At 48.7% G+C, this 13,011-nt stretch overlaps 1 protein-coding gene across 3 annotated transcripts in view; it reads left to right on the top strand.

Moving 5' to 3' along the window:
* The window catches only part of SLC38A10 (solute carrier family 38 member 10), a 298,179-nt gene that overhangs the window by 186,907 nt on the left and 98,261 nt on the right, over positions 1–13,011 (top strand). For all 3 annotated transcript variants that reach the window (XM_063961107.1, XM_063961106.1, XM_063961105.1), the window contains exons 13-14: positions 10,182–10,625; positions 12,000–12,089. In XM_063961107.1, the coding sequence (XP_063817177.1) occupies positions 10,182–10,625; positions 12,000–12,089 (534 nt within the window). The remainder of the gene's footprint in view (positions 1–10,181; positions 10,626–11,999; positions 12,090–13,011) is intronic.

The raw sequence follows: 13,011 nt of genomic DNA, 5'->3' as shown, positions 1-13,011 counted from the left end.
CAGGGGAGTAAGGGGGGGGCACATAGACAGCCATAAGGAGGACAGGGACATAGAATAGTCTACATTTCAAGAACACATATCTCCCCCATGGATCTGTCTGCATGGATTCCAGTACAAAGGGGACAGTCCGCCTAATAAGGACTGAAACCCCACGAGAGGCCGAAGTGTGCACGGAGTGGTACGCCCATCCCACCCATGGCCTCTTCAATGAGAGAATCTTACTCCCCGCCAAATGCGTTTCCATAAGGCAGACCACATCAGCCGCATAGTTTTTGAGCTGTCGGAGTACCAGGGACCTCTTAATTTTATCGTTAAGCCCTCGCACATTCCACGCTAACACTCTAATCCCAGCCATATTGCATCAAAAGTAAAACACATGTAGCACCCCGCGGCCAGCCCGTTCCGCCGTGCACAGATTCAGTCATTAGACGCCCATGTTTAAGTAATACAGCAACATACCATATCCATTCACAACATACCTTTCCACACAAACAGTAAATACAACCCAAAACCTTCCCCCTCCCCCCTCCCTGTATACCACCCCGAACCTGCAGCATACTTGGATCCCAGAACTAAATGTAACTACCTAAAAGAAAAAAATTTTAAGTAGCAAAACTTCGTAGCACCATTAACCAGTGCATACACACCGTAGTCGGGGCCAAGAATATAATGACTCTCGGGAAATATAGAAGTAGTCTCCAGCCACCAACCACCACCCCCCGAAAAAATGGGGGGGAAATCATATAGATCCACCCCCTAGGTCTATTCGTGCCAAAATAATTCCTACACAAATATCAAAGAGCCAAGCATAGCAAACCAAACATATTACCCCCCTCCCCCGCTCCCCCAGAAATACGAAATATAATAAAATAAAAAGATTTAAAAAAAAAAGAGAGAGGGGGAAAAAAAAACAGGAGGTAAGGAAGGCTCGGAAGCATACCATAGATATCAGAGTAGGCTGGCGAGTATTCATATACCCCGTTTGAGGCTTGAAAACAGAGCAGTGGAGATAAGTGGACATCAACAGCAGTCAACCACCCCCGCATCTTATCGTTTCCCATTAAATAACTGACATATGTTAATCAATTGTAGTAAATACCAAAAGATAAGGAAAATAAAAAAGGAAACACAGGAGAAAGTCAGCATCAGGGCTAGGCCGGAGATTCACGGATTTGCAAGGGCACGCCTCGCCGGAAATCGGCTGTCCAGCCACACCATGGCCTCACGGGGAGTTGTGAAAAATTTTGTTTCCCCATCAGCCACTACTCGCAACTTGGACGGGAAAAGCATGGCGTATGGCAGGTCAAGTTCACGGAGCCTCCTCTTAACAGGCAGGAACTGAGCTCTATCCTTTTGCACATCCACCGCGAAATCCGGGAATACAGATATAGGCGATCCATTCCACTTTAACGGGCCTTTGGTACGAGCCAACCTCAGAACTGTGTCCCGATCACGGAAGTGGAGGAATTTAGCAATAAAGGTGCGGGGTGGAGCCCCTGGAGGCAGCGGGCGCATCGGAACTCTATGGGCCCGTTCAACAGTGAAGTAAGGTGAAAACTCCTCAGAGTCAAAGGCATCCCGGAGCCATTTTACGAGAAATTCCTCGGGAGCCGAGCCCTCTTCCTTCTCGGGCAGACCAATAAAACGGACGTTATTGCGCCGCAGACGTCCCTCCATGTCTGTCATCTTCCTGCGCACATCTGTCATCTGAGATTCCAAAGCGTCAGTGCGGCGACCCAGCGGGCCGACAGAATCTTCGATATTGGATATGCGGGTCTCAGCTTCCCCCACTCTCTCTCTCACCCTCTGAAGGTCTTGATGGATAATGGAGAGATCAGACTGTACTTGCCCGATTTTATCAGCCAGACGCGCCTCGCTGGCGGTGACCGCATCCAGTACTCTCTGCAGCGCGGCATCCGGAGGGTCAGAAGAGGCGGAACTGTACGCAAGGGATGGTGGTGATGTCTCATGTCTTACGCTCTCCCCCCTTCGCTGTTGCGGGCCAGGATCACGAACAAACTTATCCATTGCTCCTGCATTCGTGCCAGTCTGGCGACCCTTCACCATTTTGGACAGCACGGTGACCGACCCTCCAGTTAGCAGGGTATATCAAAGCAAATACAGGCAGAGAAGAGTGTGATAGTGTTTATATATATATGTATAGATAGACAGCAGGGCCAGAGTCACGAGATAAATCACAAAGTGGCCGCTTAAGCAGGGATGGAGGGACCGTCACCCCCAGAGCACACAGAACCAGTCCCCCGGCAGCAGGCTCCAGACACAGCAGGGAAGCTCGCCCTGCAGTTAATTCAGGCCGGGTTGGCAGGAGAGAGAAGCAGGCGGAAGGAGGGAGGGGAGTGTGTGCCCAGTAATCTCCGGCAGCCCAGACTCAGCTGCAGGTGTTGTCCTCCCCCACTTCAAGTATTGTGTGCCCTAGTACCTGGCCCCAACGTGGATGCAGACACAGAGCATCAGGGTGTGCAGAGGATAGACGCTGGGGGCAGGCAGCCAGCTGTGTGTTCCCCTCCGGGTGTCACACACAGCGAGAGGCAGAGAAGTCCGTGCTGCGATTCGGCTGGCTGTAGCGGGCGGCGGCGGACCACGGGAGCCGCACTTCCGGTCCCCCGCACCGCGCGAGTCCGCGATGTCAGAGCGGTGCAGGGAGCCTCACACAGGACTCTCCCCTGGCAGTGTAGGAGGCGATCAGAGTAACGGAGGAGATCCCGGCACCCTCCTCGTCCAGATAAGCAGCCAGTCGCCGCGGGCAGTAGCGGGGGGGAGAAGCCGGACTTCCGGCTATAGCAGGAGTCAGTAGTCCCAGCGTGGGTCAGGGCCCACCAGCACACAGGGCTCCAGAGCCTCCGCAGATGATAGCAGCAGGATTAAACCCAGTCCAGGGGGGGCAGGAGGCATTCAATCAGCTATGGCCCCAGTATCAGACCCAGGGGGGGGAAATCAGGATGTGTAATCAGGATGATATGGCTGGAGAGCTGCACACTGCAAGTGCTACTCCATGCCCGTCCAGGCCACGCCCCCAAACGAATGGGTTTTACACCCAGAGGTCTTCCAGATTCTGGTAAACTAATGGGGGCTGCCAGAGAAGCCAAAATGTTTTCACAACAGGTAATTCAAACACTGCTTAAGCAGGAAACCGTCCTCGGCTCGCATTTATTACCGGATAGGGCATGCTTATATTCAGTGGTGCAGTGCCAGGAAGCTTGACCCTAGGGGGGTCATTCCAACCCGATCTCACGCTGCAGTTTTTCGCAGCGATGCTATTGGGTCTGAACTGGGCATGCGCCGCGACAGCAATGCGCAGGTGCTTCGCTGCCCGGCGACGGGAAACACCGGGTAGCGTGGGACCTTACGAAGAACGCGATCGCAAGGTGATTGACAGCAAGAAGGCGTATCTGGTGGCAACTGACCGTTTTCTGGGAGTGCCGTGGAAAACGCAGGCATGTCCAGGCGTTTGCAGGGCAGGTGTCTGACGTCAATTCCGAGACCTGGCAGGCTGAAGTGATCGCAGTGGCTGAGTAAGTTCAGAGCTACTCAGAAACTGCATGAAAGCCTTTTTGCACAGCTCCCCTGCACAAGCGATCGCACACATGCTATGCTAAAATACACTCCCCCATAGGCGGCATCTATCTGATCGCATGGCTGCAAAAAACTGCTACCGTGTGATCAACTCGGAATGATGGCCCAGGTCTTTTAGAGTTTCTAGAGTCCTAGTATTCCTTCAGGCAGGAATGGACAAGGGTCTCCGTGTGGCTTCCTTGAGAGTTCATGTGTCTGCATTGACTGTATGGGTTTTAAAAAAAAATTGCTAACCTACAGGATGTTCGCACTTTTTTCCCAAGGAATACTTCACATCCAACCTCCTTTTGTTCCTCCTACAGCTTCTTGGGATCTACATTTAGTGGGTCAGTCCGAGTTGATCGCTCGCTGACGATTTTCGCAGCGCATCAATCAGGTGAAAAAACGGCATTTCTGCGCATGCGTATGCCCCGCAATGCGCACGCGTGACGGACGGGTACAAAGCTCTTTTTGGTTGTGCTCAGGTTCTAGCGAAGTTTTCCTTCGCACTGGCGGCCGCAAGAAGATTGACAGGAAGGGGGCGTTACTGGGTGTCAACTGACCATTTTCAGGGAGTGTTTGCAAAAACGCAGGCGTGTCTGAAATAACGCAGGCATGGCTGGGCATTCGCTGGGCCGGTGTATGATGTCAAATCCGGACACGAATAGGCTGAAGTGATCGCAAGCGCTGAGTAAGTTCAGAGCTACCCTGAAACTGCGCAAACTGTTTTTGTAGAGCTCGGCTGCACATGCGTTCGCACTTTTGCTAAGCTAAAATACACTCCCCAGTGGGTGGCGGCATAGTGTTTGCACGGCTGCTAAAACTAGCTAGCGAGCGATCAACTCGGAATGACCCCCTTAGTCCTAAAGACGCTTCAAGTTGCTCCATTTGAACTACTGAAGCAAGTGGATCTTAAATGGTTGACAGCTAAAGTTCTCTTTTTACTGGCTACTGCTTCAGCTAGAAGAGTTTCAGATTTAGGGGCATTATGTCGTCCTTCTTTTCTGTTTTTTTTCATCCAGATAGAGCAGTTCTTGTAACCTAATCTGGATCTCTTCCTAAGGTGGTCTCCAAGTTCCATCTTAATGAAGAAATTGTAGTTCCGGCTTTCCTAGGGCCGGAACTTTCAGTGGGAGATGCATCGTTGGACGTAGTCCGTGCCATAAGGATCTACATGGATCATACCAGTGCCATCAGAAAGACAGGCACTCTCTTCGTTCTCTACAGAATTCACTAGAGAGGATGGCCTGCTCACAAGCAGACACCGGCGAAGTGGCTTCAGATGACGATTTCAAAAGCATATTCTCAAGATGATCTCCCTATTCCGGCTAATGTCTCTGCTCACTCTACCCGTAAGGTAGGTCCTTCATGGGCAGCACAATGTGATGCCTAAGCTGAACAGATACGTAAGGCAGCCAGATGGTCTTCCATTACCACATTCATTAGACATTATGCCTTTAAAATATTTGACGCTCAGGACGCTGCATTCTGGCGAAGGATTCTCCTGTCCAATCAGGAGCATCCCCTTCACTAATATTGCTTTGGGAAATCCCAATGTTAACCTGTGGATAAACTGTGGACCCTGCAGAAGAAATAAGTAGTTATGGTAGACTTACCGTCGATAACTCTTTCCGAAGTCCACAGTATCCACAGGGTTCCCACCCTGACGCACCTGATTTGAGGATCCTTACACTTACACACGAGAGAAGAGGTTAGTAAGTGTTTTTCCCGTCTGATTAGGGCTCTCTATGATGCTCCTGCCTTGAGCTTTGGAAAATAACTGAATTGCCTGAGCCAGGAGGCGGGGATTTAGGAGACTGGCCCATTGCATTCTGGAAGCCCGAAAGCTTTTGATCCGTTGGTGCCATTCCGCTGACACTATTCATATCCCAGTGTTATCCTGTGTATACTGTGGACTTCGGAGAAATAGTTATCGATGGTAAGTCTATCATAACTACTTATATTGTGGGCGGGACATGCAATAGCCCACTATGAAATGATGTCCTTACTCTGCCAGGTAGTCGCATTTGTGTAGAAAGTTACTTTTCCATGAGCAACCTGAGTGGGCATACATCACCACTCCTAGCATATAGGGATTACCTCTCACCATTAGTAACTGCCTGTTACTGACTCCTTTCAGTACATTGCGGGCAGGTAACTTGCAGGCATCACCATGCTCCTACACCAGCCTTTGGAACCACTTCTTCCAGGCTAGTATCCTGGAAGCTACAACAGCTCCTGGATGGTGTTTGTTAATTCCCCACTGGGCTCTTAGTAGTATGGATCAGTACTGTGGTTGGCAGCGGGCAGTGTAATTGAGCTTGGAGACACTAGTAGTCTCAGGATAACATCAAATACAGGCTTCTTGAAGCAAGATTGTGATTGTTTCCTCCAAATAAATTGTCTTCAAAATGCCAAACTTAGCTGGAGGTACGTGGGAATATCACAGCATTTGAAATGTTCCAGAAGTTCAGATACACACACCATGATGATCAAGGTGGTTTACACAAATGGGGCTCCACTGTTCCTTTCACAAATCCAGTCTTTTACAAATGCATTTACTATCAGGAAACAAAGCTTTTGTAAACCGTAGTAGAGGACATTGTAGCTGTGTTTCTCGGGTCCCTGGCAACACCGACTTTATACCTTATCCACCTTCTGGTGCATGACAATACCATGACACTTCTACAAGGGATAAGTGTGGCTCCTAGCAACTATTACTTATATACTGTATACTTATATATATTTCTCTGACGTCCTAGTGGATGCTGGGGACTCCGTAAGGACCATGGGGAATAACGGCTCCGCAGGAGACTGCGCACAGCTAAGAAAGATTTAGGACTATCTGGTGTGCACTGGCTCCTCCCACTATGACCCTCCTCCAGACTTCAGTTAGAATCCTGTGCCCGGCTGAGCTGGATGCACACTAGGGGCTCTCCTGAGCTCCTAGAGAGAAAGTATATTTTAGGTTTTTTATTTTACAGTGAGATCTGCTGGCAACAGACTCACTGCAGCGAGGGACTAAGGGAAGAAGAAGCGAACCTACCTAACTGGTGGTAGCTTGGGCTTCTTAGGCTACTGGACACCATTAGCTCCAGAGGGATCGACCGCATGGAACCGGCCATTGGTGTTCGGTCCCGGAGCCACGCCGCCGGCCCCCTTACAGAGCCAGAAGCAAGAAGAATCCGGAAATTCGGCGGCAGAAGACATCAGTCTTCACCAAGGTAGCGCACAGCACTGCAGCTGTGCGCCATTGCTCCTCATACACACTTCACACTCCGGTCACTGAGGGTGCAGGGCGCTGGGGGGGGGCGCCCTGAGAAGCAATAAATACACCTTGGCTGGCAAATATATCACAATATATAGCCCCAGAGGCTATATATGTGATAAATACCCCTGCCAGAATCCATAAAAAAGCGGGAGAGAAGTCCGCGAAAAAGGGGCGGAGCTATCTCCCTCAGCACACTGGCGCCATTTTCTCTTCACAGTGCAGCTGGAAGACAGCTCCCCAGGCTCTCCCCTGTAGTTTTCAGGCTCAAAGGGTTAAAAAGAGAGGGGGGGCACTAAATTTAGGCGCAATATTGTTTATACAAGCAGCTATTGGGGGAAAAATCACTCAGTTACAGTGTTAATCCCTGCATTTTATAGCGCTCTGGTGTGTGCTGGCATACTCTCTCTCTGTCTCCCCAAAGGACTTTGTGGGGTCCTGTCCTCAGTCAGAGCATTCCCTGTGTGTGTGCTGTGTGTCGGTACGGCTGTGTCGACATGTGGGATGAGGAAGGTTACGTGGAGGTGGAGCAGAGGGTCGCATCTTCAGATGCATCGGCGGATAACCCTGTCTCCAAGGGCCAGGGTGTCGCTGTTGTGGTGGCTGCAGAGTGCTCATCTTCTAGGGAGCCGCAGATTCGGCATACAGGACTGGGTCCTGGTGACCACGGATGCCAGCCTTCGAGGCTGGGGGGCAGTCACACAGGGAAGAAACTTCCAAGGCTATGGAAAAGTCAGGAGACTTCCCTACACATAAATATTCTGGAACTAAGGGCCATTTACAATGCCCTAAGTCAGGCTAGACCCCTGCTTCAACACCGGCCGGTGCTGATCCAGTCAGACAACATCACGGCGGTCGCTCATGTAAACCGACAGGGCGGCACAAGAAGCAGGATGGCGATGGCAGAAGCCACAAGGATTCTCCGATGGGAGGAAAATCATGTGTTAGCACTGTCAGCAGTGTTCATTCCGGGAGTGGACAACTTGGAAGCAGACTTCCTCAGCAGGCACGACCTCCACCCGGGAGAGTGGGGACTTCATCCAGAAGTCTTCCAACTGATTGTAAACCGTTGGGAAAAGCCACAGGTGGACATGATGGCGTCCCGCTTAAACAAAACAGAGGACCCATGGCCTCTGCCGCTCAGACAGGACCTGCTGCTGCAGGGGCCCTGTCTGTTCCAAGACTTACCGCGGCTGCGTTTAACGGCATGGCGGTTGAACACCGGATCCTAAAAGAAAAGGGTATTCCGGAGGAAGTCATTCCTACGCTTATTAAAGCTAGAAAAGATGTAACCGTACAACATTATCACCGCATATGGCGAAAATATGTTGCGTGGTGTGAGGCCAGGAAGGCCCCAACGGAGGAATTCCAGCTAGGTCGATTTCTGCACTTCCTACAGTCAGGGGTGACTATGGGCCTAAAACTGGGTTCCATTAAGGTCCAGATTTCGGCTCTGTCGATTTTCTTCCAAAAAGAACTGGCTTCACTGCCTGAAGTTCAGACATTTGTCAAGGGAGTGCTGCATATTCAGCCTCCTTTTGTGCCTTCAGTGGCACCGTGGGACCTCAACGTGGTGTTGGGTTTCCTAAAGTCACATTGGTTTGAGCCACTCAAAACCGTGGATTTAAAATATCTCACGTGGAAAGTGGTCATGCTTTTGGCCTTGGCTTCGGCAAGGCGTGTGTCAGAATTGGCGGCTTTGTCATGAAAAAGCCCCTATTTGATTTTCCATATGGATAGGGCAGAATTGAGGACTCGTCCCCAGTTTCTTCCTAAGGTGGTATCAGCTTTTCACTTGAACCAACCTATCGTGGTGCCTGCGGCTACTAGGGACTTGGAGGACTCCAAGTTACTGGACGTAGTCAGGGCCTTGAAAATTTATGTTTCCAGGACGGCTGGAGTCAGGAAGACTGACTCTCTATTTATCCTGTATGCACCAAACAAGATGGGTGCTCCTGCTTCAAAGCAGACTATTGCTCGCTGGATTTGTAGCACAATTCAGCTTGCGCATTCGGTGGCTGGCCTGCCGCAGCCTAAATCTGTAAAAGCCCATTCCACGAGGAAAGTGGGCTCTTCTTGGGCGGCTGCCCGAGGGGTCTCGGCTTTACAACTTTGCCGAGCTGCTACTTGGTCAGGGGCAAACACGTTTTCAAAATTCTACAAATTTGATACCCTGGCTGAGGAGGACCTTGAGTTCTCTCATTCGGTGCTGCAGAGTCATCCGCACTCTCCCGCCCGTTTGGGAGCTTTGGTATAATCCCCATGGTCCTTACGGAGTCCCCAGCATCCACTAGGACGTCAGAGAAAATAAGAATTTACTCACCGGTAAATCTATTTCTCGTAGTCCGTAGTGGATGCTGGGCGCCCGTCCCAAGTGTGGACTGTCTGCAATACTTGTATATAGTTATTGTTAACTACAAGGGTTATTGTTGAGCCATCCTTTGAGAGGCTCTGTTGTGTTCATACTGTTAACTGGGTATATTATCACGAGTTATACGGTGTGATTGGTGTGGCTGGTATGAGTCTTACCCGGGATTCAAAATCCTTCCTTATTGTGTCAGCTCTTCCGGGCACAGTATCCTTACTGAAGTCTGGAGAAGGGTCATAGTGGGAGGAGCCAGTGCACACCAGGTAGTCCTAAATCTTTCTTAGCTGTGCCCAGTCTCCTGCGGAGCCGCTATTCCCCATGGTCCTTACGGAGTCCCCAGCATCCACTACGGACTACGAGAAATAGATTTACCGGTGAGTAAAATCTTATTTTCCAGTAATTAAAACATCGATACTGATACTGTAATATTATTCTGACGTCCTGCCATCATACTTATCCTGTGCTCTGCGGGGCCTCCTCCTCCTCCTTCACTGCTAGGCTAGGGTCTGTCGCTTCTCCTTAGCAGTGGGAGCTGTTGGGTGAGAGTGTGCCCTGGCTTCCACTGCGCATGCATGTTGGAGATTGGATTGACTTTAGCAGATTATTATATAGACTATTTACCAGCCCGTCAAAATAACGGACCAATGGAACAGTGATAGAGCTGGCGGCTGTATGCGCCAGAACGGATCAACACTTGAATGGCTGCCGGCACGCAAAACACTTGAATTCCCACCATACAGGTGAGGAGCAGAGTTAGCCTTTTATTATATATGATAACGTAATAAATACACATAGTCAGACAACACCTCTCTATAGACAGAAAGCATGTTATTAACATTATTGTGTTAGCATTTGTTTACAGAACAAAAATAGAATCAAAATTATGCCTTTTTCTTATGTAAAAGTTGATGTGAGTTTCACTTTACAGCATACTAAGTGACTCCTTTATTTGTCTATCTACCTGATCTGCAGGCATTGCAATTCCAGTTGGGGAGGCTCACAGACATGAACCTCCTGTTCCACGGGATGAAGTAGCTGTAGATATACGGAAGGACAACGAGGCATCTGAGGAGAAGCAGCTCCCAGAATCTGAACTTGATGGTGCTCAAAGGGGTGAGAAAGTGGAGGAGAAAATCAATGTTAAATTTGAAGAAAAAGAACCACTTCCTGTTCAGAAAGAAGAACATGAACCTGCAGCACCTCAGCAGCCCCCCCAGGAGGAAGGGTTACCCAACAAGGAGCCAGAAAGACTCCAAGTGAAAGCAGAGCAGGATGCCCAGCCGCCAAACAAAGAGCTGCAGGTAAACAGGAAAGCGGAGGATGCTGTTATGGATGTTAAGGAGAATCCAAAGGTTATAGCAGGAGATATCGATCTAGCTCTGGCTGAGAAAGTTCTGGAAAAACAGCTTAAGGAAGGTAAGAAGTTAAAAAAACGAAAAGAAAAAAAAACACCATACACATTAAAGGGAACATACACAACCAGTGTTAAGTGTGACAAAATGTACTTTTTTTATTTTAATTTGAAATGCATTTATAGAAGGTGTATACTATAGCCAGACACATTTTCTACCAGTAAGCCCCCTCCAACTTGCTAGCAGAAATCACATGGTAACTAGTCTTTCTGGATCATGCCAAGCAGATTCTATTATCTTCTAGAAAGTGCTAGATAAGTTATAATTAGTATCTGGTTGTTACATCTCCACTTTTGTAAACCTGCACTTTAGTAAATATACTCCTAAGTATCTTATGAAAAGTGAGATTTCTGTACATTGGACCCCTTTACTTTTGCTAATTTCGTTTTGGGAACACTTATATAATGTACTCGTAGAAAAAGTTTGTTCTCCTGTAATGTTACTGTTAAGAAAAAGCTATGTTGCTGTTCATAAATCTGAAAGGACTAGTATATAGTAGCAGTGATATACCGGTAGTACACATTCTTGCTCGGGTGTACTGAGTTTGGGGATTGGTCGATTTAACATTACTTACCTCGCAGCTCTGAGGTTCAACTTCCAACTGTGTACAGTTTGTATTTACTCCCCATGCTTGCGTGGGTTTTCCTCCACAATCCAAAACTATGCTGGTAGATCCTAGGGTGTATGTGTGTACATGTGGTAGGGAACATAGATTGTAAGTTTCATTGGGGCAGGGACTGATGTGAGTGGCAACAGCTTACCATTTCCCCCATGAAGCCTGAACCTGTTGGAAAGATTGGTCAGTATCACTCTTGCAGTAAAGATGAATAGAGTGGGAGAGAATTGGAAAAATAAGGGGGAGGTAGAGAGAGAAAAAAGAGGAACTAAGAGGATTGGGGCGGGGAGGTTCCGGGGCTTATCGCGGGACAGAGAGAGATACAATTTGCGTGTTAGCAATCTCATAAGTGATGAAAGGGTCCAAAACTAGTGACTCGCTTCTATATCTAGGAGGGTGGTTCTATAAGTAAAATAACAAGACTTCTCACATGTTTACTGTACTTGATTTCATTCTAATTTTCTGCCAGGCCAGAGCAGGTAAACATTACACGTGAGAAGTCTTGTTACCTTACTTAATGAACCATACTCGTAAAACTGTAATGTGCTCCTTTCACAACCTTTGCACGTCAGATGTATTTATTGCCATTCTCCTAGTTAACCAGATATACTGTACTAATTATTTTCATTCTTTTGAGTCAGCTCTCAATGAGTGTTACTGTTCATTTTACTCTACTCCTGCCCCTTGCACCATCAGTATGCTATATGCAGATACACATAGTAAAGTCTGTGTCCTGAATCTAACCTGTTGCTGCCTTTCCAGATGAGAAAAAAGAGCAAGCACCTGCCAATCCAGAATTGGAGCAGCGTGAAGTGAGAAATGCAGAGCTGAAGCCAGTAGACGATCAAGAAGGTTGGTGCTGTTCTTTGTCACCTGCCATAGATTAAAGGCCCATACACATTAGACGATGTCGCTCTGTGAGCGACATCGTCTAACGTTTCCCCCTCCCGGGCCGGCCAGTCGGCGGCCGCCTGTACGCACTGAGCGATATGACCGCTCATATCGCTCAGTGACGTCACGCCCCTGCCAGCCCTGCATGAAGGTCGTGGACGACAGTCCACATCCTTCATGCATGACCTACCGACAGCGACGATCGTTGCCGACCCGCGGTGCCGCGCATCGGTCGTCGCTGGCGGCATACACACTTGACGATAAAATGAGCGACGTCGCTCAAGGAGGGGGAAAATGAGCGACGTCGCTCATTTTATCGTTAAGTGTGTATGGACCTTTAGTCAGGCTAGTGGGAAGATTTATGCATAGTGGAGTATGATTTCTGATTACACTTTCTACTATGGTTATTTAAGAATGTTTCTTGTGCTCGTAAAGTATACAGGTTTAGGTTTTTATTTTCTTCAGATTCTATGGCCGGTCCTCTGGGGAGCCTGAAAAGTGAAGCAGCCCCACGTAGAGAGAGGCTCACCAAATGCTGCATAGTATTGGACCCTCTTGTTACCTGGCCAATGAGAAACAGGGAATTAATGTAAAAATAGGGGGTAATTCAGAGTTTATCGCAGCAGCAAATTTGTTAGCAGTTGGGCAAAGCCATGTGCACTGCAGGAGGGGCAGATATAACATTTGCAGAGAGAGTTAGATTTGGGTGGCTTATTTTGTTTCTGTGCAGGGTAAATACTGGCTGCTTTTTTTTACACTGCAATTTAGATTTCAGTTTGAACACACCACACCCAAATCTAACTCTCTGCACATGTTATATCTGCCCCCCACCCCCACCCCCACCCCGCAGTGCACATTGGGCCGAATTCAGAGTTGATCGCAG

The sequence above is a fragment of the Pseudophryne corroboree genome, chromosome 3, assembly GCF_028390025.1.
Source record: "Pseudophryne corroboree isolate aPseCor3 chromosome 3, aPseCor3.hap2, whole genome shotgun sequence".
Lineage (NCBI taxonomy): Eukaryota > Metazoa > Chordata > Amphibia > Anura > Myobatrachidae > Pseudophryne > Pseudophryne corroboree.
This window is presented reverse-complemented; position numbering and strand designations above follow the sequence as displayed.